This window comes from Takifugu flavidus, chromosome 19, assembly GCF_003711565.1.
Source record: "Takifugu flavidus isolate HTHZ2018 chromosome 19, ASM371156v2, whole genome shotgun sequence".
NCBI classification, from domain to species: domain Eukaryota; kingdom Metazoa; phylum Chordata; class Actinopteri; order Tetraodontiformes; family Tetraodontidae; genus Takifugu; species Takifugu flavidus.
In genome coordinates, this window is record NC_079538.1 from 3,147,119 (window position 1) to 3,174,509 (window position 27,391).

Consider the following 27,391-nt stretch of genomic DNA (forward strand, 5'->3'; position numbering starts at 1 on the left):
ATGATTTTACATTTTATTTTATTTTATTTGAACATGGAGCGGAAATAATAAACGAACTTCTGTTGTTAATTTGCGTTTAATCGTATAATCTGTGTAACATTTTGCTGAGGCTCCTCTGGCTCAGGCTGCTGCAGCTGATCGGCCTCTTTGCTGGAGGCTGCTGTTATATTGGAGCGCCCACAGCAGCAGCTGCAGTCTTGCGCTCGTCGTTTGTCGCTGCGGCTTCGCGACCGATGCTGAACTATAGCCTCAGAAGAAACCGCGTACGTGTGCACGTTTCCTCCTTCCGCGTCCTCGGCATCGCGATGAAAGCTTTTCTGCGCTGTTCGGGACATTTCCCAGCAGACTGAACGACTTTCCCCGGCATCCAGTGAAAATCCGGACCCGGACCTGTCGATTCTCACCCGCAACTCCTGCAGCATCCTGAAACAAGAAGACCAACAGTTGATCAAGTCCTCCAGACATTAGACGCCAGGCTGGAAAATGGACAATAAAGAAAACAATTCGGAGAAATCTCAACTGGTCCTGGAGAAGAATGCAAAGATGTATTCTCTGCAGCTGCAAAGGTGAGGAGATGTGCGCGGCCCCGAGTGGCACGTTGCATTCATTTCAAAGCTGGTTTAATAAATACGGATTTTTCTTTAACACTAAAAAACAAAAACAGAGGACGGACTTATTGTCTCTGGATACTTTACATTTTATTTTGGCAGTAAAATCACTGGTTTTGAGATGGAAGCCGGCGCTGCTGTTTTAAATGAATGAACAAATTCATTTCCATGCTTGGCTTGTTTCCTGACAGCCATGAGACAAATGACCCCGGACCCCAGTTCATTAAGCAGCGGATAGAAAACCCATCATCGGTCGGAGGCAGGTCCAGTCCGATCAGAACCGAGGACGGTGTCTGCGGGTTAGAAATAACGAGTGTTTAGCGCCTTGAGAAAATCTGTCACTAAAATAAGAAAAAAACAATATTATTAATATTACTTTTTATATTTTAGAATTGAAAATTTATGAAGAATATCAGAAAAGGTACCAGCCATCGAAATCGTGTTAAAAGCATTTGATTTTTCTGCCTTTTAAATCATTTCTCTCCTGATTTCCTCGATGATTTTAGAATCACGCGGGCCTTTACAGCCGCTTATCAATGACCTGTGGGCTGATCTGATCCGTCTGATCAATAACTGTTCGCTGGGACCGAAATCTGTCGTGATCAGCTCACACATCAATCAGCCGACCCAGCGCACGCACGCACACTCACGCACGAACAGGCCTGAATAGCAGCTTCATGTAGAAATGATCTCCCAATAAAAGGAAGGACTTTATCCGTGCACGCGCCTGAGCGCGTGAGTGAGAGGGAGGGATGTGTCCATATGGCAGCACATTTGGGGTTTCACACATCATTTGTGATGAGTGCGTGTGTGCGTGTGTGCGTGAAGCCTTTTCCGAGCTCGAGGTCGTGGGGAAATTATATGAATTAAATTTCCTATAAATGTGTTTGATGCGTGAGCAAATGTAAATGTTTATTGTTAATCTTGAATCAGGATGGAGTTGAAATAGTAACGCAGGATCGTTTAGTAGAACATGCCTATTTATTGGATGTGGACCTGAGATAATGGGCTGGTCCCAGTTAAACCAGTGCCTGAGTGTGTGTGGAGACCCTCTCAGGTGAACGCTGCCCTGAGGGACGCCAGCTGACAGCTGGGAGACTTTTCATTTTCTGCACGCGAAATTAAGTTTCTCTGAGCTCTCCAGCAACTTTCTGCAGGTCCCAAAAATGGATTAATTAGAGACGCAGAATAAGAAAGTTTGCTCTGAAAATGTCCGATTTTTGGGCGGAAAACAGGTCACAGGACGTGACGAAAATAACTCACAGTAAGGAATGTAGATTAGTTCAATATATCTAACACACACACACACACACAAAATAATAAAAAAAAAAGTGTATACACACGCCCATGTACATACACTGTATGTGTATGTATGAATGTATGTATGTATATATATATATACACACACACACACACACACACACATACACACCTTTTTTAAACCTTTGGAGCTTGTGGCGCATTATGACGCATCTGCCTAAGAAGACATTTTGCTATAAAGTGTTTGTTGTATCGTGATAACAACATGTTTAAATGTAGAATTATGCTGAAGCCTCAGAGTGTGAGAATGTGTGTTAGCTTATTGATTATGGATGTTGGGATGTTGGGAGTGTGTAATTGAAGAGAATCTGCTTTCTGCTTGGGTGCCTCCGTTCAGTCTGGACATGCTGCATTATATCTGTGTGTGTGTGTGTGTGTGCGTGTGTGTGTGTGTGTGTGTGTGTGAGAGAGAGAGAGAGAGAGAGATAAAGGCCTATAATGCTACACTGGCAATCTCCCACGTGAAGAGTGTGACATTAGGTGGGTGCATGTGTGTGTTTATCTCAAGCCAGCCTAAATTAGGTTTTTCCAGCTCATTGCCTCCATCATGGCAGCTCTCCCTTGCAGTCACCGTGGTGCCTTTGTGTGCCTAACAAAGTGGCCAGTCAGCAGTTTATTTTGTTGTCGTGGTTAAAACCCAGCTCAGTGGATTCTGCCGTCGAGGTGAAAAGCTGTATCGGCAGGTTGCCTCTAGATCTGTACAAATATGAACCAGTTAGTAAAGTTATGCTATATTATCACATGCTACCATCTCAGCTGTGTGCCATCAGTCCCCAGATGAGGGTGTGGATGTTTAAATTTTTCTAAACCCAAATGAAGAATGTATTTTCTGTACGTCTGCAGCTCCAGTCCAGAACTAAAAGACCAGTGTTCCACCTTCTCCATAAAAAATGGTGGTGTGGCCGGCGCCATGGAGCTGAAGCGACCGGGCGGCACCCACTGTCATGGTCCCGGAGCTTTGGTGCGTGAGGACAGAGGGGACAAGCATCTGGCCAAGAAGAAACTCTACATGGCTTCAGCCGTCTGCCTGGTCTTCATGATCGGTGAAGTCATCGGTAAAGACACGCCTCCTCCTTAAATCAAAAACATGCTTCCTGTTTAGGGTTTTGATCAAAGCCTCAGTCAGCAGCTGCTTTAAACATCTTCCTAATCGGGACTCCTCCTGGATGGGTGCCGCAGTTGTTAGCATTGCTAGCGTAGCTTCCTGCCATGAACGGTCTGTCTGGTAAATACACAAACATGCAAAACAAGGGGAATTCAGCCATCACGAGAGTTTGAGAAAATATTTACAGACGCCCTCGAGTACTTCAGAGATGATAAACAGAGTGTTTTCCTTCTCCTTGGTTCCTGTGGTGGACCCTAACGCTGCTGTGGGTGTGGTCTCCTGCAGGGGGCTACCTGGCCCACAGCCTGGCTATCATGACTGATGCAGCTCACCTGCTGACGGACTTTGGCAGCATGATGGTGAGCTTGTTCTCCCTGTGGATCTCCTCTAGGCCTCCCACCAAGTCCATGACGTTTGGCTGGCACAGATCAGGTGAGGGCGATTGTGGTTAACACGTTCTAATGACCACGCCCCCTCATGTTAGCATCTGATGACTCCTTCAAGCATCAAACTGATTCTTTTTCTTCTCGCCGCAGAAATCCTGGGGGCGTTCATCTCCGTCATGTCCATCTGGATCGTCACGGGTGTTCTGGTCTATTTAGCCATCCAGAGGATCGTCCACAATGACTACGAAATCAACGGCCACGTGATGTTAATCACCTCCGGCTGCGCCGTCATCGTGAACATAATGTGAGTGTTGCTTAGCACCATAGCTGCTGACGCGGTGCATCACGGTCCTCCCAGCAACAGCAGAAATGTGGTCCCTTCCTCAGCATGGCCTACATCCTCCATCACTCCACCACCTTCAGCGCCCAGGGCACTGGCTACCACCAGATGGACGAGAGCGGCCTGAGTCCCGTCGCTCACGGCCACTCCCACATGCTCGGTAGCCATGACAACGCCAGCGTGCGCGCCGCCTTCATTCACGTGGTGGGAGACCTGCTGCAGAGCGTCGGCGTCATGGTCGCCGCGTTAATCATCTACTTCCGGGTCAGTTGAAGTTATCTGATTACAGCGGGGGGAGACTTAACCTGTTAACTCGTCCCCTCGTGATCTGATTGCATCATAGTTTAGAAACGTGTGTGAAGGAAGCACAATTTCAGGTTTTAGTGGTAATATTCAGCTTCTTCTGTAGCTTTTCTTCTGCTTTTCTGTCTGTTGCAGCCAGAATATAAAGTGGCCGACCCCATCTGTACCTTCCTCTTCTCGGTCTTTGTCCTCTGCACCACCGTCACCATCCTCAGAGATGTTTTCCGGATCCTGATGGAAGGTAGTCCAGATAGACGCTGAACTGTCCAGCTGAGCCCAAGCTGGGTTCAGGCGATGTCACAAATCTCTGTAGGCCTCAGCAGGTGGCAGACCTCTTGTCCAACCTTTCACCCGCGCAGCTCAACGTGCAGTTTCAGGGAGGAAAAACAGCGCAGATGTTGACATCCATTTGAAATCCTATTTTGTTTTTCAGGTTCTCCTAAAGGAATAGAATTTAACTCGGTGAAGGAGGTGCTGCTCTCCGTCCAGAAGGTCAAGTCAATCCACTGTCTGCGTCTTTGGTCCCTGTCTGTGAGCCAGGCACTGGTCTCAGTGCACCTGGCTATAGGTAAGGTCACATAGGGGGGTGGGGCCTATTCTCTTCCTCCAGTTAGCCAACATCAATACTTCGCTGCAACGTTTATGTGTGACTGAAATCACAGAGAAGCCCCCCCTCCCTGCTTTCTCATTCCACACCAGAGGAGGGCGCCGATGCCCAGTGGGTGCTGCAGGAAGCTACCGATCTGCTCAACACCAAATTTGGGTTCTACAGCGTCACCATCCAAGTGGAGCTCTACTCGGAGGACATGAGGCACTGCTGCCAGTGCAAAGACCCCAGTGAGTGATGAAAGCACACAGAACTGGGTCTTTTCCCTTCCCCTGAGATGAGCTGGGCCAGGGAGAACTGCACTGAGGTTCCCAGTGGTGTTCTTCCTCGAATTAGACATTAATATCATGTATGTGTTGGTGCTAATGATGGAGCTCCATGCTAACAAAAAAAAGGCATCAGTTGGTCCAGCAAGGCTGCAAACCACTTCCTGTAAACAAACCTGATCAAAGGTAAACAAACAGACCTGGAAAACGAAGGATTTAATGAATGAATGTTGAAGGAATCGACACCCAAAGTAATGCAAATATATTTATGCAATTTTCTGCACGCCTGCACCTGTCGATCACGTCTCAGTACCAATAAAACACTGCCTAAACTTCCAATAATTCATGGAAAACTGCCAGGTGATAGAACCATGTGTTCTACATCTACCGTTCCTTTAAACCGGCACCATATTTGCCAGCATTGTCAGCGGGATCAGAACCTTTGTTCAGGAAAATCTTAAGGCGCTCTCACAGCAACTGTTGCAGTAAATATCCGTCAACCTGGGGCGGCTGTATTTGTAGCACCGTCAACGTGCAACAGCAGATTCCCACAATTATCCCACATGCGCAAATAGCTTTAATTGGTTTCACTGAGACTGTTTTAGAAGTAGAACAGCTGATTTAACCAAATGTGCTTCGAGATGCATCAGCAGAATCTCACGTTGACCTGAAATCGCATCCCTCTGCTGTCAGCCTGTATCGTAGAAGCCTTCCTACATGTTAGCATGGAGCACCTGACGCTACCAGGAACGCATCCATCACATTGGATCAGTTGGTTCACCCTTTAAAACTCCTTCATCTGGCTTAATACCCTGATCAATCACCCAGAGCCGTCTGACAACTGCTCATAGAACCAATACAGGGACTCTGGCTGGCTGACCTGCAGACAGTCCCTAAGCTCAACTCATCACATTGTGTTTGATGTTTGGTTTGGTGGCGCGACGTCTGTGATGATGGATGGAGGAAAGGTTCAGATGTCAGACTGAGAAACGAGTCCAGTGAGCCGTCACACCTAAAGGCACAAATGATGGTCGGCCTCAGCTCCTCAGTCTCTGTTCCTCCTCTTACCTAATATCATCGTAGTGTACGTTTAGGAGATGGAGCAGTTATGATGAAGCGCCACAACGTAGCCACACCAAAGCAGAGCGCTGATGCTGGCGGACACTGACGAAGCAGCCACGCCCGAGCGCTGGCCTCCGTCTCTTCACCGAGCCAGCGCACCTGCTTCCAGCTTCAGCTCAACTTTCAGCCAGTCTGCTAAATTATCATTGTCGTTGGTGTTCCTGGGGACCACCAACGTTTAAGGCATGTCTCTTGTAAGCTTCCGTGAGCAACGGTGAATATTTTTTTATTCCGGCTGAGGACATTTTTTCCCGGTCATTTTGCACATGTGATGATGCGACTGAGCGCCGCGCATGTGTGCGACCACGTCATCAGTTGATGGCGGTTTGTGTTTTTTGGGGTCCGTTCTGCTCCGAGTCTCGCATGGTTGTTAACTGTTCGATGTCACGTAAACTTTAATGTCCAACTGCCAGTCAGAAGGTGTTGACGCGTCACGCTGGTGATGAATCAAAGGAAAAAAAGTATATTTTCAGCATTTTTTTTTTTTAAAAAAAAGAGAGATTCTGTATATTTAAATATGTGTTTTCATTTTAAAATGGTGCAAAATGAGAATATGAACGGTTCCAACAGCTGCAAAAGGCAAAAAAACCCGAATGTATAATCAGAAAACTTGTTTTCTTAGCTCAGTTTTGATACATGCATCACGCCAGGGAACCACAAGCCAAGTTTACCTACGGGTATAAATAAAGTAACCTGGACCTGAAGTCTCACCCGAAAATGTTCTGTGCTGTTCTTGTTCTCTGACTCTTGTAGATGTTTTCTTTGTATGATTTTTGTACATGTGAGGAAAAGTTTGGCTTATTTGTCAATGTGTCCTTTGATGTTGCATAAATGTTGCATAAACGTGTGATGAAGTTTGATTTTTTTTTCATCTTTTTTACACGTGAAAGTGGAAATGAATGATTTTCATTTGTAAGTGAGGCCCAGACCCGCAAACCCACCACATGCTAACTGGCACAAACCAACCGATGTAACAAGGTGACTTACAGAATGCACTTTAATACTGGAATATTTGTTACAAAAGCATTTATTTAAAAACAGCTGTAGAATAAACCCAAGTCGGAGCTGTACAGTTTTTGAAAATATAGCAACAAATTTCCATGGAAGCTAACGCTATAATGCTGCCAGTCAAATTTTACATATCTAACTAAATGCAACAAAAGCGATTAAATCCCTAATTAAACTTAGAGGCCAAATGTTTGATGAGATCAAAAATTTCAGTTGAAACACTGAAAAATATTCCTGGTCATGTTTCAACGCTGCAGTTTTAACAAAAATAAAATAATCACGAAAAAAACCCAAAAAACCCACATAACATTGAAGCGCTGAAGTCATAAAGAAACTGTGAAAAGTTGTTAAAGATCTCTGTACAAACTATCCACCAAAAGGACAGTAAAAAAAAAATAAATTCAAGTATTTGCTCTCTGCCGCAACCTGAGTTGAGAGGCTGAAAGAGTCCGCGTGATTGGTCCTCCGAAGCATCAGGTGAGACGAAGAGAAGAAGGTGTGAAATGAAACCTCTGGTTCTGCCACTGTCGCAACCCCCCCATCACCGCTTCAGCTAACGCTGCTACAATATTCATCATCCATGAAGCGTGGCTGAAACGAGGATCGGGGCGAATTAACGCTCACGCGCTTTCAAGATGCCGGCGTCTTCTGCTGACTGCCCGCTAGTCATGTGACCTCATCCGTCAGCAGTTTCCCGCCTCCGGCTCCTTGAACGAGTAGAGAGCGTGGAAGTGAGCCTCGTTCTCAGGTGTCATGTTAAGTGGAGTGCTGAACATCCCCCTGAGACAGTGGAGCCTGACGAGCCCCGCCCGGCCCCCCGACACCACCCAGGTGTGGCAGCAAAAGTTGGGACTGAAACGAACCTGAAGAGGAAGCAAATTATTAAGTAAATGATGTTTATGTTGATGCTGTTTGTAGATCTTGAACAAATCATCATCCCAATTGATTTAAGTAGTTTATTTAAGCTCATGAAGACTGACAGTGGTCCAAGTCTGGGCCCCTGAGGAACTCCTCATATTATTCAAGTATTATTGCTGCGATTGCTTTTCCATTCTATTGCTCATCCATACCTTCCATTAGTGTCAATCAATTCTCTTGTCTTTCATTCAATTGTTTACCCATTGGACACAAAGAGCCAGTGTTTGCTCTCTCTCTCTTTTTTAAGAGTGTGTCCCGTGAAGGAGCCGTCCATCATCTCATCCCAGAGGGCGCAGTACCGCCCTCCACTCCAGCGCTCGTAAAATTAAACACATCAAGAGCTGAAACTGCTGCTCTCCATCTCCCACCTCCCCCCGTTCAGCAAGGGGTGACATTTTTCTCATTTTACACATCATTACATTCAGGACTTTACACACGTGTCCATCAGAGAGGAGAAAAGGACAAGAAGAAGCTCTTCTGCCACCTCTCACCTGATTTCATCCTTCATCTACTAGTGTTTATTCCCCCCTTCCCTCTGAGTTGATGAGACATCACACACGTGTGTGTGTGTGTGTGTGTGTGTACCTTGTGAAGTGCGCCCAGAGGCGACTCGTCCAGGTTATTCTTGGCCTTTGTCTCCGTGTTTTTCATGCGTTTCCACAGCGCACATCTCTCCCCTCCTGTGAAGTTCCCCTGAGGTCAGGTGACACTTGCGTTACTGATGGTGTCACACGTTTCGTGCACACACCTGTGTTGAGTGTGCTGCCTCATGAATGTGCTGGTTTTTGCGCCTGCGTCCACCCACCACGTTGTTGTCGGACAGCTGCAGGTAGTACTTCCTCGCTGCTTCTTTGTAGGTCTGGATCTGCGGGACAGAATCCTTCCCAGCTGCTGCTCGACTGCTTCCACTTCCATGACTCCCTCCGTCCGCTTCCACCTCTCCTCCGCTCTGTTCTGCGGCAGCACCTTCATCCTCCTCCCCCCCTCCCATCTCGTCGTTATTTGCATCATGAGGCACCAGCGATGTGAAGTAGACGGGCTGAACACAGAAGGAAGAAGGTTACTGTTGGCTTCTCGTCACATCCCATTAGCAAAGCGAACGTTAGCCTTCGCCATGGCAACTGAGAGGCATTATTTAAGTAGTCACATTTCCTGTGTTTGCAGCAACTGAGTCATAAAGCTGATCAGCATCAACATCGGAAAGCTGACGGATCTTTGTTGTATACTTACAAAACGTCTCTCCAGTGTGCGTTTAATGTACTGAGGTGTGTGGCATATCTGAGGTAAGACAGCCAGGATGACCTCGCCCAGGCTGTCTGATGTCAGCACGCTGTTCAGCCAGTCGGTGTAGGATATGGACTGCAATGACACAACAGTCACAGCACTAAAGGTCACGACCCTCAGTGAAAATATATAATCAGAGACTAAACCTGTCGTCTGTTTTCAGTTTGGAGCGAGCAGACTAGTTCATTTAATAGTTAGTTCATTAAACCCACGAATAAGCAACAATGGGGGGGGGGGAACTCCCTTTAAAGGGAGGAAACCAGGCCCAAAGACATGGACACACTCACCCACATGGTCCCCGTTCTTGGTACTGCGAAGTAGGTGCGAAGGTTCAAGTCAATATAATGGACTCCGTGTGAAGAGATCCTTAAACAAACATTCACACTCTTCAAACTTCACAGTGTTTGATAATCGGTTGAAACACTGTAGACGAGCAGGTAAGAGCTGCCCCCTCAGCGCCACGGGTGTTTACTCACGCCGTGTAGACGTTGTCCTGAGCCATCATGACGCCCGGCGCGTTCAGCGGCCAGTAGATTTCATTGGTCAGGCAGCGTTTAAAGGCAGTGATGGGGTTAAACAGCCTCCTCAAATCCCACGTCTTCACGAAGCGGTCCTCTCCTGCTGTCACCAACAGGTGCCTGAGAGTCAGACAGGTGGAATGTGAGGAAAACTCTGATGGGACGGATGGGAAGAGGCTTTTCTGCCAAACGTCTTTTACCCACATTTGAATTGGCTAAAACCACCAAATCCACACTGCTGGAGTGTAATAAATAATGAAATGACGTCCGTTGTCTCCCAGTTTTCCAACTTTTGGAACATTTAACCTTGGGGGTGTGAACCTACCTGGAGGCGGGGCAGAAGGCCAGCGCTCGGACAGCGTGGTCGTGTGCCAGGATGCATCGGTACGGCAGCAGGGTGAGTGACTTGTCCGCCTCTTGCACTCGCAAAAGCGTAGATTTGGAGGTCAGATCCCACAGTCCAACCACACCTGGAGAGAGCGGAGACGTTTATCATGTCAAGCCTGTGAAGATGGCTGGAGATGAGCCATCAGACTGTTGATCCCGTTCAGCCACTCTCACCATCATAGAATCCCACCGCCATGATATTGTGAGGTTTGACAGGCAGCCAGGCCATGGACAGAACCTGCCCGCTCCTGTCGAGGCGAGGGTCTTTAAAGGAGCCCAGCTTCAGCGTCAACACGGCGTCGGTCTGCAGATGACAACAGCATCTCCTCATCTCCTACTGTCGACTTATAACATCAAGCTGGCAGAATTTGAGATAGACGCGCTGAAAAAGAATATACCTTGTATACGGGCATCGGCCGGCTGCCTGTGGAGAAACAAAACTCCGAATATTAAAGGGGAAATGTTGAATCATGATGATGTGTAATTAGGAAAGAAGAGATGACGTTACATTGTCACATGCTTTTAGTGGAACAACAAACTGAACATGAACACACAGAATGGCAGCCTGGTGGTAGACCAGCTTAGCTCAGCGGTTGCCACGGCAACAGCAGTGTGTCCTGATGAAGGCTTGGTGTAACGCGCAGAAGAAGTTTCTTTATGACCCGAATGGTGGGCTCAGGAATAATAGCCAGATAAATCCAGCAGAAAATAGGTTATAATGCCTCCAGAACTCTTAAAAGATGCTGCGATGTTAGCTAGCTTAGGTGCTGATGAGGTCTCTGCAACGTGTACATTCAGAAGGTTCTGCCTGGGGTTAGAACCACCTCTGATGAGCAGGCTCAGATGCTAGCATGTTAGCATGAGGCTGGAGTGACTGAAGGGAAGATTCTGGCTCTCTGGACGTGAAGGGAGGAGGTATACTGAATCGTGGATGACAACGACGCCGTTCATCCTCCTGCGTGTTTAAAAATGATCGCACGTCAAGCACCACTTTCACCGTGATTCTTCTGGGCTTGCCTTGACAATCACTGCTGTATCTAATGGAGTAAAATCCAATAAAAATAATAAAAACAGGAGTCAGTGGGTTCCACATCATTAATTTCCTCTCCTTTAATTTAGATCACTGCCAGTTTAGATCAATACAGTGTCTTCCTCACTCCTCCATCACATCCCCACAGCCTCAGAAAAACACACTCACACTTGAGAAACAGCCTTAAACCTCCTAAATCAAGTCCAAACCGATGTTTAGAACCTGACTCAAACAGAACTTTCTGTCCAGACATGCACTTGTGGTTTAACCACAGATCATTTTAATTTAAAGTCTATTCTATTGTTGTTTGTTTTAGGTGAAGACACAGTGGTAGTAATGTGGGGTTGGGATCCTTGACTGGAACAAATACAGACCTGTTTGTTATTTAAAATGAGCCTCATCTGAGCTGTAACTGTCTTTGTTAATCAGCCTTAAAGCGCAAACCCGTGAGCCTCCATCCTGCCTGACTGACTGACAGCTCACATACAGGAGGTGTCACCTCTTCGGCTCCAAATTCATAGCTTCCAACACTAACAACTGGCTCGGTGATGCATCTTCTTTGTCATTTCAATTATAGATCCTTGTCTGGAGAAGCACGCTGTAAATTATGTGCATTCTCTCCTCTCTTCGGTCTCCCCCCGCTCTCCACACAGCACCTCTGCATCTCCACCCCCCCTTCTCTATTCTGCAGCTTTTCTAGTCTTGTTCTCTACATTTACTCACTCATTCATTCTAACTCCAATACAGTAATCTGTTGGAAACAACAGACAGTGAGGAGACGGTGAGTCGGGGGCCCAAAGGCCAGTTTTTAACGTTCCACACAAGGTGTTATAGCCATCCTAAATACAGAGGATTGAGCCAATTCAAGTTGTCTAATCAGACTGTAAAATTATAGAAACTGCAGGATTGGTGTTTAAAGTCACTTTAAAACTGCAGTGTTCCAATAATCCCAACTATAACCCTGCTCAGAACTCAATATGAGCCAGCCTCCAACATCTGCAGTCAGCATTTGTGAGACCGTATCTTCAAATGTGAGCGCACTGCAACCTTTCTATCCAATAACTATAACCTAGTGTTGACGGGAGGGGCCGGAGAGAGAAGGAAACGGGACCCAATGACCCATGCGGCTACAAAATAAAATGGAAACCAGCAGCCATGAAGCAAAAAAGAATGGAAATGTCAGGTTTTATAAGGGGTTTAATGTCCAAACTCTGCACGACATTCTTCCTAATTGTGAAAGTAAGCCAAGTGTAGCACGGCAGACCTGGTTTTCAGCAGGATATATGTTTCATTTGCATATAACAGGCTAAGGCCTGTACACCAGTTTCTCCATCTTGGTTCCCTTTAAAACAATGCAAAGGCAGCAACACGTGATGGAAAAATGGAGCTGATTCTTCTATTTGATTCAAATTAGAGCTCTGCTTTGTTGCATATAATATGGCCCACACACTCTAATTTTCTGGGTACGATGAATGTGGCAGATAAGTCAGCATTAATCTCATTCTCAGTCTTCTATCAGCAGAGACCCAGTTGAATGTCAGCAAACAGACTGGAGAGCAGCCTGTGTGTGTGTGTGTGTGTGTGTGCATGTGCATGAGATAGATAGAGATAGACTCGCAAGCACTAAATCTTCACCTTCACACCATATGACAAGGGTCTTTATGGATACTGCCCCTCTAACTGCAGTGCTGTTAATTACAATTGTGTCCAAATGACGGATGAGAGGCCATAAGATGCAGTCAGTCAGACTGTGTTTATCAGTTGTCTCTAAATGTTCATATTCGTGGAAGCGAGGCTTCAAGCGAGCGTTTCTAACCATATTGCACACAGGATGTTATTGTGGTGTGTGTGTGTGTGTGTTGGGGTGCAGCTGGGCTGTTTCCAGTAAAAATGTAAAAACAGCGTAGCTGTAGCTGGGACGCGAAGACGGAGTGTGAGCGCTCAGAAGGCAACACTGCCCCCTGCTGAACACAGGAAGTCATTTTCCTGCTGTCTGGTTTCCCAGCTAAATTAAAATACCTGCATCCATGCTGCCGTTAGCTTCCCTCTGGCTGGAGCGCAGAGCTTCGGGGTGGGGCAGGCTGTAAATGGTGACCACACCAGTGGAGCTGGCCACTGCCAGAAGACCCAGTCTGGGCATGAAAGGAGCCTGTGGGATTTGCTCACATTTCAATATTTTATTCATTCCAAATTGAACCTTGTAATGGCTCTGATAACGACGTACCTTTGCGCCAGAGTTGGGGGGCTCCCAGGCCCCCGCAGGACACCATTTCAGATCCCAGATGAAGCCTTTGTCCTGGGCCAGACCGTAGGCCAAGGTGGGCTGGGAGCTCGGACTGCACAGCAAAGACCAAACGACGATTCATTAACGGTGACATTTAATCACACACAGTTTCTGACTGAGGATTTTCTATATTCTACTGGTTGGTGTTCCACCAGTACCTGCTGTTGAACGTCAGACTGCCCACATCCCACAGCTGAACCAGTCCAGCTTCTGTGTACACTTTGTTGACAAAGTGCTGGTCATCCATGCCTTGATGGCAGGCCAGAGCGATGTACTGGGTCGCCTGGGCTGTGTCAGGCGTGGGACACCACTCCATGGCCCAGACGGGTCCACCTGCAAACAGGGACATGTCCCAGCGATCCGGGTGAGGCGGGGCTGAGGTGAACCTGGTCGGCCACACACAAGCAGAGAGCATGCCACATGAAGCTACAGAACCAAGATTAGAAAAACTTGTTTTTAGCAGAATGAATCAAACCTGCCGAGTCTTTGCAGAGGCTCGCCCTGCTTCAGGCCAGATCTGGACACTTTAAAAGCAGCTGACTGAAGTTCCTGAGGCAGATATCTCTCCAGATCACTGACAAACACACAGTACAGATGTGGGTTAAATAATTGGTGGGAGAAAATCCTGCTTGATCATTTAGTATGCATGAATCAAGCAATAAGTGGGTGGAAGGGTCAAAGGTGAAGGGACACAGCTGTCAACGTACAGATATATCCAACCGTGCATCCCTAGTACTACAGATGGAGGTTAAAGGTTATCTCTACCTCTGTGGTACTGGAACCCAGTGGTGGATGGAGGGGCGCCACGTGGGAAATACCCAGCTGCCGTGGTGCTCCGCTCGGCTGTAAAACACAGGCGTCACCCTCAGCTCTCCACTCCTGTTCTCTGCTGATCTGATCTGGTCCAAAATCTGGTGTCAGCTACTTACAACTTCTTGGTGGTCTCGATGGCATCCCACATGGTTTTCATGATGTTGGAGGAGAGCCCATTGGAGGATTTTAAATAGCCAAAAGGCTGCAGGAGAGAGGTGTAACTAACCGGTGCTGTTACAAATGCTCCTAAATTCAGTCTTAATGTACTCACAAATGCCCTGTTGCTGTTGGGGGTTTGACTTTTTCCAATTGTCCTTAAATCCAAGTCCTCTGCGTTGTCATCATCTTCCATGTGCTCCAATTCCTCCTCCTCTTCTTCTTCAGCATCAGGAATAAAGTCCACGTCTTCTGCCGGGTCACTATCGGAATCGGTGCGCTTCCGCTTCGCACCTTTACGGCCTGCAGGAACAGAACGGAGCCATTAGGTCAGGATAATATCATAATTATTAACATATCATCAAACCATAGCGGGTTTCATAATCTGATATCAACATTGCAAGAATCACATGATTAATATGTATATTTAAAGGATGATTAGGACCAATTTGGAGTTTCAATAATTATAAGTTTGAACACTTTTAATTTTTTTTAAATGAGGATCAAAGAAAGTTTAAAGGGAATAAAAGGGTTTCTCAAAGAAAGCATGAAATCTTTACACATTAAAATCTGGACCTTTTCTCCCTTTCACGCTCTTTGGCTCTGCGCTGGCTCCTGGGCAGCTGCCGTCCTCATCAGCTGCTGGCTCTGAGCCGGGTTCCTCGGAGTGGTGGCAGAATACTTCTTTAGCCAAATCACGGAGGTACTTCAAAGCCCTGCATGGAACCGTCACAACATTTACGGAAAAATAAAGCAAAGGTATCGAAGATACAATTTTTACGCTAATGTAAAGTTATCTTAAGTGAGTAGAAGGCATTTCACCATTGAATAGAACATGTAATAACACCTTACTTACGCTTTAGCTGCGCTTCTCCTGCTGCGTCCTGCAGGTTGCATCTCCTCCTCGGGTTCTGTCTGAGCCTCTGGAACCAGTGAGTCTGGTTCCATTACCTGTGTCGGAAGCCTCCTCACGTACTTCCTCTTCGGTGTTCCATTTTCCTGCTGTGGAGGATTTCCATCCCCACCTCCCTCAGCTGGGAGCCCATCAGGGCTGACCATCTTTCCGGCTACAGGTTTTCGACCGGGTGTCTTTCTCGGCCTTCCTACCTTTCTAGGAGTTTCCTCCGAGATGTTTCCAGCAGAATCTTGAGCTGTTTTTGCGTTTCCATCTAGCTGACCTTCTGCAGACTGCAACTGCAGTGGAATCTTAGAGGAAGAGGATGATCTTCCTCGACCTCGGCCTCTTCCTCGGCCTCTTCCTCTCCCCCTTCCTCTCCTTCTTTCTCCTTCACTCCTTGGAGGTGTTTTTTGGCCCTGTGGTTTGTCTTGTTCAGTCTCATAGTCCAAATATTTAGAATTTTTCTTACGCTGTCTTGCTGTGGGGCTGGTCATTAATTCAGCAACCTCTTCTGGTCGCTTCCCCTGACCTGAAAGGAAACATGGTTTGTACCTTTGTAAAATCCAACATATCTGGAAAGGTTTCTTTTTTAGTATTAATCAAAGATCATGGGTGCAAACAACAACCCCACCTTCGATCTGAAAACAACATTTCTGTATTTTGGAGCAAATATTTTGATCCCGACATGCCGGCACTGTCCGAGCAGTGGGGTTTTTAGAATCCTTCATACCTTGACCAGAGTCAGAGGGGGGAGTTGTGGGCCCATCCATCAGGTTGGTTGTGTTGTTGCTGCGTTGTCAGGTGTCTCTTCATATGTTGATCAGTATTTTGTTGTCGACGGTGTTGTCAACTGTTCAAGCAACACGCAGAAATCAGGATAATTTTCCAGCTCTAAGATCTACTGTCAAAGGCATCGAAGGAGGCAAAAGAAGCCAGATGTTCAATTCTTTACCTGTTGCTTGAATATATAATACAACACATATGGATTTACTTATAATTGGGTTCCTGGCGTGTATGGTGTGACTTCAAATGTTGATTTTAGTGCAGATCAGACATAATTGCTGACAAACAATTAGACAACAAACATTTTGCAATACGCCGTCACATATTTCTAAAATGGATCAATAATATGTGAAAGGTCACGCAGTGCCAGCAATATTTCATCATAAGTGTCTTCATCCTCCTCCTCATTCACATATCAAATCGCTTTCACTTCAACCAGATTACGCGCTGTCAAGTGTAAATGAGAAAAAGATGAAAACTTAATATCTACGTGGCGCTTGTAAAATCGACGCGTAGTTCAAGTGCCATTCATAAAGATTAGCGAAACATTTAAGTAGTAAACTTCTCTTTTATTGACCGTTCTTCTAATCACCGTGGAAGCTAATGCCACATTAGCTAAGGCTAACTGGCTAAAGTAGATGTAGTTTGCGGAACTTTCCTGGGTGGCGTTTATGACCAACCTACTTTATAAAACCATATGGTACCAAAATGTGACCCAGAAAAGCACCGGCCCTGTTAAAAGCTCACCCTGCTCGTCATGGAGACTTTCTTCCCCGGTGGCGGAGGCAGAACCGCCTCGTCAACCAAGCCGAGGAGGCAGCAGCCGGTCACTGAGATCGAATCCCAGACTCTACTACCAGGAAAGACCCCGTAGAATATCACCGGTGGTGTGGATACAATTACATTCCTGCGTTTTTCTTTACCTGGTGTGAAAATACAAACGTTCCTGTCTATGTGTCACCGGTTTCAGGGTGCTGAGGATCACATTCCGCTAACAGCAGACCGCCATGTTTACTGTATGGGGACGCTGACCACACCGCCCCCTATCAACAGCGCCTGGAATTACACCAATGAACCGACGCTGCTGCGGGCCCAGGGCCGTACACAAGGGAGCGGGGTCAGGGCCCACAGAATCCAGTAATATTGTAAAGACTAATGCTTGTTCTTGCAAAAGAATAATCCTCTAAACATTAATTGTAATTTCCAAGTCCCCGTTTAGCATCATCTCAGTGACAGACTGGGCTCATCGTGAGTACTTTTCTGACATTTTTCCCTTAATATTTCTGGAATAAAACACGTCACATTAGCTGTTACAAAAGTTTCCACCTTACAGTATCTGAACTTGTGGGCACAAAAATTGAAAAGAATGTTTTCCCCCCAATATTCCGTGGTTACAGCAACACTGCTGGCACTACCAAATAGCAGCATATTCAATGCGCAGGTTATTAAAGTTGGGCTGGCAAAGACCAAGTGGAACATTAGGTGGTTTATTAACGTCTTCACAAATGACACAAGACTACTGACTCTGCCTATGTTCAGCAGACATTATATATGGTCCGCTGTCTAACTAGCAACAAACAGGAAGTGAAAATTCCTCTTTTGGCACTAAAACACTATAATCTGACCTTGTATAATTATCATTAATAAATGAATAAAGAAGAGACTTCTTGTAGTCTTGTTGTCAAGGTGATGATGCGTGGCAATATGTTAGGTTCCTTAACTGTTGAGATCTACTTTTTTGCAGTCTGGTAACTGTGACACTGGATTATAGACAGAAGAGAATGCTAAACTGCACTTGTGCCAGTTTAAAAATGAAAAGTCTTTCCTGACCACAGTGATGTAAGAGCAGGAAGAGACGAGGTCAGAGAGACCCTGGGAGAACTGACCACTAGCTATCACAGCCTACGAGGAAACCGGACATTTCAAACCTTATCTAGCTAGAAAATGCACAAAATAAATTGTACATCAAAGAGATGTGAAGTATGAAGTTACACATACCATAATTGAGGCACAAAATCTTTTCAGACATTCTCACTTTCTAAAGAAAAAAAGAAAAAAAGGGAGAGTTGCTTCCTCTTTAAATGTTAACATAAGAAACCACAAAAGGTTACTCAAGACACGTGGGGAACACAAAAAAAAACCACGTTTTCCACAGATCAGCACACAAACGGCTCTTCTTCACATCTTCGTCCTTCATCACTGAAAAGGTTTCCTCATTTAAAAAATAACTGCAGTTACTGTGTTGGCGAAGCTACTAAAATATGCATAAATCCCAATAGCGAATATTCCCAATATTCAATCAAAAGATTGTTTATATTTCTGATCTTTTCATTAAGATCTTGGTCAATAAATCTGGCCATGCTTTAATCCCAGCTTCTAATGTAAATTCAATTCTAATTCTACACCCGTTGAGCTAATTATTAGAAATTGAACTTGTTTTTGCCCCTGATAGTCTTTTTGTTAAATGAATAAATGATGAAATATTACTGAACTCTGCTGTAATGAATTCAGACACTGAAGACTCGTGACAACAACACGGTCTCCCTCAGTTAACATCTGCACTGGTGCATGATGGGAACTCAGATCTATTAAGCATCTCTGTGTCGACCTGATGAAGGTCAGTTGTTCAGGTTTCCACTGGTTGATCTGTCGCTGCCTCCGATTGACCCGCTGAACCACCGTCGATGAAGGGAAATGCATCCTTGCTCTTTTCCTCAGCCTCCTCCACCTCCCTCCTCTCCTCCAGTGTCGCTCCAGGGTCTTCCTCAGCCTTTTCCATCTGCTCTGGGTCGTACTCAGGCACCAGCTCTTCTTCTTTCTGGTTCATTTCCACCCACACGGATCCAGGTGGAGGCTCTAGCTGGATGTAGTGGAGCAGCTGCTGCTGGGGCTGGGCGTCCACCAATGGAGGGGGGTTCTGCTGATCCTGATGGAGATACTGGGTCTGGTGCTGGAGGTGATGCAGCGGCTGCAGGGGTTGCTGGAGCTGCTGATGGTGGGGACAGTGGTGATGCTGAAGGTGACTGTGGTGGTACCGGTCCAACCCCTGCTTGGCCACATTATGCACAAAATCCCTGGACTGGTTCTTAAGGAACTTCTCAAACTTCTTGAAGGCTTTTTTGTTTGTCGTCACAAACCAGTCCTGCATAGGGCAGAAATGCAAATGTTAGGAGAAAAACCTGCCGTGCATCACAGGACGGCGAGCAGAGCAGAACATCCGATACCTCCGAGTGGATAGAGTTGATGTGGTATTTGACTCCACTTTCAGAGTTGAACTCTTTATTGCAGATCAGACACCTGTACTTTCCTGCCTCAAATTCACCCTGAGATCACAGGAAATACCATCACTCGGAATGTCAGCCACAAAAATTATTCATCAGACGTGTGAACAATCTTCAAGCGTCCCAGATCTACACCAGGCAGTTCCTGCTTCTGTCCACAGACCAGGGTCACTCAGGGATGTTTCAGAGTTAAAGAAAGATGCCGACGTACCTTCGTACACAGTCCCAGATGAGCCTTCAGCCCCGACACACTGGTGTAGGTGGAGCAACAACCCTGCAACAGTTACCAGCAGCTTCAGTTACAGAAGGAAATAACCCCAAAAGAAGACATTTTTAGAATATCCAGAAGATTATAAACTGACCATAAATAGGTCTTTTTGTTCCATTAACGGCACACATTAATCTGCAGTTCCACTGTCAAATGTTGGGAACATGTGATCAATAACTGATCACTGTTGATTCTCTGCATCAGTCTGTGGTCCAGCTCATGTTGGCAGACTTATCAAGACCAGTAAAAAGAACCCTCCAGAGATTTTGTGCGATGTCATCATGAAAACATGTGTTTCTTCCTAACAATGACTGTTTTTAGACTGCCAGATTATAATAGAACGTTTTAGGCAGATTATTTTGAGGGTGTCTGTGGATCAATCTGATTAATCACAATTCAGACACGGGACCCAGCAATTCAAGTGTTCTTCATTCACATCAGAGATAAATGAAAGGTGGATAAAAGGTGGATGTACTGTGCACATTTCTGTACAGCAGAGCTCCCAGGCCAGACTGGAGCCTGCAGGCGCTCAGGGGGACTTCAGTGAATACCTGCTCCCTCTCTTTCCCACTTCCTAAACCCCTGAAGTGGGTCAGCAGCTTTAATTTTCTGTCACTGTTCTTCCATTAATGCATTTATATATTTTTTATGGCCCTTTTGAGTTTAAGATGAAGCATCTTCTACCTGGTTGGGACATTTGACCTTCCTCCGCAGCTTCACCTCATTCTTCCACTTCCTCAGCACATCTTGGCTGAAGGCGGGCAGGCCCGGCCGGGCGTACTTCAACTACGAGACATAAAAACGTGTACGAGCACAACAGAATGTCCCGCGTCTGTCCTTCCAGATGTCCTCACCTTTTTATCATCAGGCACCAGGTCCGACTGAAACTTCCTCTTGGGCCAGTCTTTGGGCAGCTCATTGTTGGCGATCTCAGCCAGGTGAAAGTTGGCCACCTGGGCCGAGGCTCGCTGCACCCGACCACTGGCCGTCCTCTCCGGGTTGGCCTCACTCTGAGCATTCTGGGCCTCATCTTCATCGCTCTTCAGCGGCATCTGTGAAGGTGTTGGGTGGAAGGAGAAAATAGCATCCATACATTATTATATCATTCTCATTTGTTACTTTATATTCACTGTTTTTTTAATGTTGTGTTGATTAGGTAAATACTATCATATAAAAAGGATATTTGGTTACTGGCATCACTTATTTCACTATCATTTTACGGCAATTACCATTTATAACACCACTTCTATTGCTGTTTTAATTGTAAATGGTGGTAGAAGTGGTGCAAGTAATGACAGAAACCCGGGTTGATGTCATTTAAATTGGAATTCTCACACTATATTATTACTTATCTTTCATGCACTTCTTGGACCTTCAGTCCTCATACCTCCTGCCATACCTCCTACAGAATTTATTTGGATTACATACATTTGGAAATAAGCAGAGTCCTGCAGAGCGCTGACTTATTATTATTCCGTTTACAGGAATCACTGAACTACTGCTCATAAGTAGTCAGATCTTTGTAACTGAAGGTGAAAATCCCATTGTGACGTCGCTGACCTGGTCTTGAAGCTATTTGCATGTGCCTGAGAGCACAAGTGGCGTTGGGTGCTGTGACTCACAGGAGCGTGCTCCGATCTCAGGTGATACTCCAGACCCGCTTTGGACTTGTAGGGTTTCCCACAGTGGGAGCAGTTGAGCAGCAGCTTCTCCAGCTCAGACTCCTGCTTCCCACACTTCCTCATGTGGTACACGTATCCATGATGCTGCTGAATGCCGCGTTGCAGCCCTGACAGAAAAGTTGAAGGTTGGAGCTCCTCATCCTGATGCATCTCACCACAAACAGCTAGTTTACCTCTTTGGAGCATTTTAACTTTCCGAGTCTCTTCAGGATTTTGCGTAGTTTCTCTTTGATCACACGATCGTCCAGGTCCTTGGCGTCATTTGACAAGGGCTAAAACCAGTTTTAATGAAACTTTTAGGAGAGAAAGAGTGAATAGAAGAGGTCTGGAGGTCTGACGGTCGTTACCAGGTGACTGTGGTCGGCCATGATGTGATACTTCATCCCTGTGGACGACTTCAGCTGCTTCCCACAGTGCTGGCAGGTAAAAGGTTGCTGCACATCAGGTTAAATAAAAGACAAACTTAATCACCAGCTAATTAAATCACCAATTCTTTAAAAGGCCTCCCTAAAAAGGCCTTATTTGAATAAATGTGGGCTGATGTTTGTGTTGTTAGCGGCTCAAGCTCTGATTCTCTGTAGTGTTTGGCTGCTCAGGGCTCACCTGTCTGCAGTTCTCCATGTGCTTCTTCAGACCTTCAACCGTCTTCCTGCTCACACTTTTACACTTTGGACAACTGACTCTGCCTTTGGCCACAATCTGGATTTGCCAGCGCTCCTCCTCACTTCCTGGAAAAGCAAAAAGGAGAAAGTTGTTTTTTGAGCGATAATGTTGGGGTAATTTTTGGAATTCGTGAAGTCGTAACACGTGTTCCCTCTCTCCACCTGCAGGGTAGGTAGGAGGATCCTTTTTGATGGAGCTGACGGGGGGTTTCTGCTCATCGCTCCGATGCAGTGTGGACCCTTCACAAACACCGGCTCCATGCAAACCTGAAATAACATACCGATCCAGTTCCTGTCATTTAATCTAAAAAATAAAAGCATGTGGCCAGGAAGAAAAAGAAATAACACTGGTAAATTCAGATTTCTTTATTTTTTTGCTCAGGTCAACTTTATTGTCCAGCAACACATTTATATTCTTGGATGGCTTTCACATGACACACATGTGAGACTCTTTTCATGTGTTTGTATATGTGTGTGTGTGTGATGTGATGAAAGCCATCCAGGTGTTTTCTGTGTTTTTGAGGCACATGACATGTCTACTAATGATGGTGGGATGGTTGATGACCACCAAAGCAATCAGGACAAACAGTGAGGGGTTTTACTTACGAGGTTGTCTGACCCCTGGAGGCCAAGAGGAGTCAGGAGGGGGGCTCTGCTCCACAGATCCTCTCTGGACTTTCTTCATGTTCAACTCTACACAGAACAAACAGAGAATGAGGTCACTCAATGAGCGTTGGACCAAAACAGTTAGAAAACTATTTATTAATCTAGAAGTCTTTCAATATGAAATGCGTGATTGATAAGAGCCCACCAGGTCTCCATATGTGCTCTCGGTCTCTGCTGGTCTCACTCCAGGTTTGGTCCTGGTTTTGACCGGATCCCCAGACCTGCTCTGTCCCCGAGGAGCCCTGACCCCCTGCTGGATCTCTGTCTGCACCCCAAGCCTGATTGTGGCCTTCGTCTCCATCAGATACCCAGTCCTCCACAGGACCTTGTTCCTGACACACCACCCATACTGTTTCCACTCCGTCTTGTTCTTGGCTCCTGCCAGGAATCCATGTCTGGTCTGGAGGGAAGTGACCTACCCGGTCCCTGCCGGAGTTCCACATCTGGTCCTGGGTTTGATCTCCACCTGTGGCCACGGGGTTCCTCCTGTCCTTCCTGATGTTACAGTTCTTACCCTGAGGCAGGTGCTGCTTTTTGCTTGTCTCTGGACCCTGAGTCCACACATTTTTTGCCCTCAGTCTTGGAGAGAGCCGCGGAGTAGGTGGAGCCATTGACCCAGGGTCAGTCCCATTAGAAAGTCCTCCTGATGACTTCACCGAGCAGCTGCTGGTGGGGTGATCTACTGCTTCTGTGGCAAGATCGTTGAACCTGTTTCAGAGAAAATGTATCCATTATTTTTATTATTGTTTCAAAGTTATGAGGTGACTTCTTGAAGTTTCTCACCTGAACAGTCTATCTGCGGCTCATCAGGTGTTTCTTACCTTTTTTGCCGTAAGGTCTTTTCATCTTTAGAGGCTCGTGGGATTGAGGCTCATCATTCTGCAGGACAGAAATAGATGATGCCTCTAACCGGCCAGTTTCACAACAGCAAAACAGCATATTCAGTGAACGAGTTCATCCTTACTTGACTAATCCAACTGAATTCAGTTCACAGGTTCTCTGTGGCATCCGTTTAGAAGCTGCAGGAGAAACTAAATTGACGTAAAAAGGGAAAAAAATACATGTATGAAAACTAACGGTTTGATTACCTGGACACGGTTCACCACTTTTAGATTGTGACTTGACACATTTCTTCTTTCTGAGCACATATAATGGTGACATATCCTCCCCGCTGTAGGAGGGTCCATTCCAGGTGCACAAACACCATGTGGAAGCTATGGCTGTAAAAACAGGACAGAAAACATCGACATACGTGACCTCTTCTGCTGCAACAGATGTGCTCTTCTGCTGACCAGCTGACAGAAATAAAATATAAAACACATGCAACCCTTGATTTGTCTCATACTCGTTATTTTTAAGTTTTCCTGTCACAACGGGGCAAAAAAATCTACAATTTCCACATGAGTAACTTTCAACAAACACAAGTGAACTGCTGTATGTATATTTTCAACTTTTGTTCCTGTTTAGAATCAATGTTATTTCTTTATAACTTCTGCACAGAGATTGGTTCCCGAAAAAACTGTGTGAAATATTACCATCACGCAGGACGTTTAACTGCAAATCTATCCGTGGGGAAATCACAGAATACACAAGATGAGGATAGAACAGTCAAAAGAGAAGTACTCGTTTTTGCAGTATCCCCATTAAAACTGTTATTCCCGAGCTGGAGCGCACACACTTGAATCCACCATCATTGAAAGCGAACAAATTTTTATGTTTTTTATGACGTCAGACATAAAAACGAGTCGGACACTGCAGTTTAAACAAATCTGGTGTTGGCTAGTTAACCTGCTGCTCCCTGGTTTCCATTGTTTCCTGGCGGTTGGAGAAATACAGTGGTGACCGACGAAGCCTACCGTCCTACAGCTCACTCCCCCTGGAAGCACCCACTGCCTCCATGTCGTTCAGTCTGGCCTCCTCTGTCGCCTTCCCTTCCGGCAGCGAAACCCCCTAGGAGAGGCTAACGTCCAGGAAGGCCCGGGGCGGCTGTTAGGAACACTCCGGCGTTCAAGTTCGTGTCGATAGGAGGCAGACGAATCTCCACGCTGCTTCTGGCTGATGTGCAGCAGAATACAACACTCTCCCTGCTGCATCTGCTGTTGCCTTAACGGTCTGTCGTTAATTCGGCTACTCTTCCATGACCGACGTGGTTTCAACAAGTGTGAGGCGCAAGAAATGGAGGGAGTACTGGTAGGAATTACGTAATTTTTTGTAAGGTTATCTGTGCATGGAGGGATATATATTCATCTGTGGGTGGAAAATTGAAACCTCTTAAAAAGTGAACTTAGAATATCCTGAAATGTAAGCTGCCATTTTCCGTTGGTTGGGCCCTTTGCAGCTAGACTTGTTTATCAGTCAGTAGCTGGTAAAGCGACGTAATAATGCAACGTCACAATAATGCGACGCAGTGTTGAAATGTTTCATGATGCAAATAAAGCACACGTCGTCTCTCCTCGTGTGTAATTTGGGCTTGGTCGCATTAGAAAAAGAGCAAAGATTATATTTAGTGGTCAGGAATACGAGCAGACGTTGAAGGCAGCAGCAGCCAGCAGGTGGGCGTGTCCTCCCGCGAGCAGTCTTCCGGTGAGAGGTCGACAGCATCAGCGGGCAGGTCAACATTTTCATTAAAGTGATCCAACTTTGGCCAGATTTCAGCACTATTGAACACGTTTTTCATGTTTAATTTCTACGAATTTACCTGTAATCTTGGGCCAAAAACCAACGTGAGTGGTTTTTTAGATTTAATAAAAGAAGGTTTTTTTATGAAAGATTATTTTCTCTACAGTCTATCGCTTGGCAGTTTTAAAACACAAATTTTGTTGAATTTTATCTGTCATCCTCCATCTGTGTTCATGTTATCATCATTGCACTTACTCTGTAATGTCATCAACAGGAAAGTAAAGGCCAGTCACATCCAGGAAGGAGCTCTGTTTTCTCTGGTAAGTGTGTGGCAGATCAGCCAGGAGGACTTCAAGGACATTATCATCCAGGAACGTAAGTAAAAATGATGAATAAAGACGTGAAACCCTTGTTGGTGTGAGGCTGTAAACGTTCCCGTTTTTCTGTTTAGTTTGGGATGTTTCCGCTGTGTTGTGGGTGGGACTCCATGTTCTAGGGCTGATGTTCATGTTATCTCTTCATTTAATTAAATTTGCCTCCATCTTTTTTTTGTCTGTAAACAGATGGACCACACCACTGGTGAGCGCACAAATCATTTCATAAACCCACAACATACCAGCTGTGATGCTTTAAGTATACACAGAATAAAATAAAGCTCCATTACACCTGAAGATAAATGCAATGTTTTATGTTTGTAATATTATAAATCAGCTTTTAGAACACGAATGACAATGAAAACTGAACCTCCTCAATAAAATCATTTTCCTGTCAAAACTAAACTGACATTTTAGTTTGAAGCAGACACGGGTGGGGGGGGTGGGGGGGGTGGGTGGGGGGGGTGGGGGGGGGGGGGGGTGACATTTAGGATGGGTGTGTATTCTTGAAGAAAATAATCAACAAAATGAGCAAAAATCTGTGTTTTCCAAAGCCTCACCGCTGCATCTCACATCCAGCCAAACGGCCTTCTCTGTTTTTAGTGACTTGGAAAAAGTTTTATGTCCACCTGGCGGGCTGCACTGGTGGGGCTCATCTTCACATTGTGGACCTCCTGAAACAGCTGAACCAGAGTGAGGTTTCTCTCCAGAAGAAAGTGATTACATCGTGGTTTTCTGTCCTGTGAGGTCACACATTAGGACTGACATCTCTGTAGCCTTGGAGACTGTTCCAGGTAACCCTTCTTGTGTCCTGCTCCTCTTATTTGTATGATTTTCAACCAACAATTTGGAACATTGTGTGTTTTCTTGACTGCGAACAGAATAAAACCTGACCGTCTGCAACTCCTTCTTCCTTCCAGCCTTGAAACCGACAATCCTGGTGGTGCTGCATCACACTCTCGACCCTGATTCTGTTGAAGCTGACAGCAAGAGGCAGGTGTGCAAACCGCCTCCCAGACCTCCTGCTCACCGTGGACTGTCTTTTCAACGAGGGCAAACTCCTCAGCAGCAAACACAATAAAGCGGCTTACATGGAGATCATCAAGCTCATCGCCACATCTTACCAGGGTTATGTTAATAAGGTAAAGATGGCACATTTCCTGCCACTGTCTCCTCTTAAATGCTTCTGTTTCACACTAATCTTTGTCCTCCGTACTCCTGCCTGCTTTCTGGACATCACTCTTTATGGTAAGCCATGAACTCCTTAGTCAGATAAATTCAGTCACTCTGGATGTAAATATTGAAACAACAGCATTTCTTTGGACGTTGACAGTCTTTAATCCATGTACTGCATCAAACAACTCTAATTTAGCTATTTTTCCACTTCATTTTAGGGTTGCCATTCAACAGAGGATTAAATTTGTGATTTTAGTTACTATTATAGCTGTATTTTTTGTTGTTGTGATTACTTCATTAGTACTTGTTTAACAGTTAGCTAAACAGATCACAGCTTCCCTTAAATGTGTGTAGATTAAAGGGAAAATGCTGCACACAAACCGTCATTAAAACTGGAGCCACAACTGTCTCACAACTGTCTAGCCTGGCTCCCAGAAGTTTGATTCTCGTTTTGTTTCATGGTTCCTGAGCTAATCTAATCGTCCTCATTGATGTCTGTTCATGCCGCCCAGCCTGCTCCTCTTCCA

At 45.7% G+C, this 27,391-nt stretch overlaps 3 protein-coding genes and 3 long non-coding RNA genes across 12 annotated transcripts; 2 read left to right on the top strand and 4 right to left on the bottom strand.

Annotated features, from left to right (window-relative positions):
• On the bottom strand, positions 1-2,778 carry LOC130515842 (uncharacterized). The gene is made up of 3 exons (XR_008947278.1): positions 1,034-2,778; positions 696-901; positions 1-423 (listed from the first exon to the last, which is right to left on the bottom strand). It is a non-coding gene; the product is annotated as an uncharacterized LOC130515842 (long non-coding RNA).
• On the top strand, positions 417-6,540 carry slc30a2 (solute carrier family 30 member 2). 2 transcript variants are annotated; one of them, XM_057016371.1, is made up of 9 exons: positions 417-566; positions 2,772-2,983; positions 3,319-3,465; positions 3,570-3,723; positions 3,807-4,023; positions 4,198-4,303; positions 4,496-4,630; positions 4,762-4,899; positions 6,019-6,540. In XM_057016371.1, the coding sequence occupies exons 1-9, from the start codon at positions 484-486 to the stop codon at positions 6,027-6,029; spliced, it is 1,203 nt and encodes a 400-aa protein (XP_056872351.1). In that variant the 5' UTR covers positions 417-483; the 3' UTR covers positions 6,030-6,540. The 2 variants fall into 2 exon arrangements, with proteins under 2 accessions (XP_056872351.1, XP_056872349.1); XM_057016369.1 differs by having other exon boundaries at positions 6,030-6,540.
• A 496-nt stretch (positions 6,541-7,036) lies between these two features.
• On the bottom strand, positions 7,037-17,477 carry gtf3c2 (general transcription factor IIIC, polypeptide 2, beta). 5 transcript variants are annotated; one of them, XM_057016365.1, is made up of 21 exons: positions 17,060-17,477; positions 16,884-16,989; positions 16,084-16,203; positions 15,312-15,882; positions 15,032-15,171; positions 14,571-14,758; positions 14,416-14,501; positions 14,252-14,329; positions 13,962-14,060; positions 13,645-13,872; positions 13,427-13,538; positions 13,222-13,351; positions 10,571-10,596; positions 10,347-10,476; positions 10,111-10,255; positions 9,744-9,905; positions 9,555-9,633; positions 9,214-9,342; positions 8,789-9,022; positions 8,569-8,676; positions 7,037-7,928 (listed from the first exon to the last, which is right to left on the bottom strand). In XM_057016365.1, exons 3-21 carry the CDS (start codon positions 16,121-16,123, stop codon positions 7,749-7,751), a joined length of 2,865 nt encoding a protein of 954 aa, XP_056872345.1. In that variant the 5' UTR covers positions 16,124-16,203; positions 16,884-16,989; positions 17,060-17,477; the 3' UTR covers positions 7,037-7,748. The 5 variants fall into 5 exon arrangements, with proteins under 5 accessions (XP_056872345.1, XP_056872346.1, XP_056872347.1 ...); XM_057016366.1 differs by having other exon boundaries at positions 16,084-16,254; XM_057016367.1 differs by lacking the exon at positions 16,884-16,989.
• Positions 17,478-17,607: 130 nt separating this feature from the next.
• LOC130515838 (zinc finger protein 512-like) lies at positions 17,608-23,579 on the bottom strand. Its single transcript, XM_057016368.1, is given in 14 exon segments — positions 17,608-19,278; positions 19,361-19,459; positions 19,629-19,691; positions 20,370-20,471; positions 20,540-20,737; positions 21,308-21,447; positions 21,450-21,474; positions 21,541-21,639; positions 21,715-21,801; positions 21,971-22,095; positions 22,192-22,296; positions 22,636-22,722; positions 22,841-23,403; positions 23,479-23,579. Coding segments are annotated over 13 exon segments (2,112 nt in total). The 5' UTR covers positions 23,307-23,403; positions 23,479-23,579; the 3' UTR covers positions 17,608-18,762.
• Positions 23,580-23,654: 75 nt separating this feature from the next.
• Positions 23,655-24,791, bottom strand: LOC130515841 (uncharacterized). Its single transcript, XR_008947277.1, has 3 exons — positions 24,552-24,791; positions 23,784-23,915; positions 23,655-23,714 (listed from the first exon to the last, which is right to left on the bottom strand). It is a non-coding gene; the product is annotated as an uncharacterized LOC130515841 (long non-coding RNA).
• LOC130515840 (uncharacterized) lies at positions 24,643-27,284 on the top strand. Of its 2 annotated transcripts, XR_008947276.1 has the most exons (6): positions 24,643-24,885; positions 25,589-25,689; positions 25,878-25,893; positions 26,292-26,482; positions 26,609-26,936; positions 27,083-27,279. It is a non-coding gene; the product is annotated as an uncharacterized LOC130515840 (long non-coding RNA). The 2 variants fall into 2 exon arrangements; XR_008947275.1 differs by having other exon boundaries at positions 26,609-27,284.
• Positions 27,285-27,391: the final 107 nt, after the last annotated feature.

Excerpts from the sequence above, each read along its gene's own strand:
- slc30a2 (XM_057016369.1), top strand. The coding sequence starts at position 484 with ATGGACAATAAAGAAAACAATTCGGAGAAATCTCAACTGGTCCTGGAG. Across the intron at positions 3,466-3,569 it reads GTTTGGCTGGCACAGATCAG|AAATCCTGGGGGCGTTCATC; the intron begins GTGAGGGCGATT and ends TTCTCGCCGCAG. Across the intron at positions 3,724-3,806 it reads GCCGTCATCGTGAACATAAT|CATGGCCTACATCCTCCATC; the intron begins GTGAGTGTTGCT and ends TCCCTTCCTCAG.
- gtf3c2 (XM_057016367.1), bottom strand. The coding sequence starts at position 16,123 with ATGGATGGGCCCACAACTCCCCCCTCTGACTCTGGTCAAG. Across the intron at positions 13,873-13,961 it reads CCTCTGCAAAGACTCGGCAG|GTTCACCTCAGCCCCGCCTC; the intron begins GTTTGATTCATT and ends GTGGCCGACCAG. Across the intron at positions 13,539-13,644 it reads AGTCTGACGTTCAACAGCAG|TCCGAGCTCCCAGCCCACCT; the intron begins GTACTGGTGGAA and ends TTTGCTGTGCAG.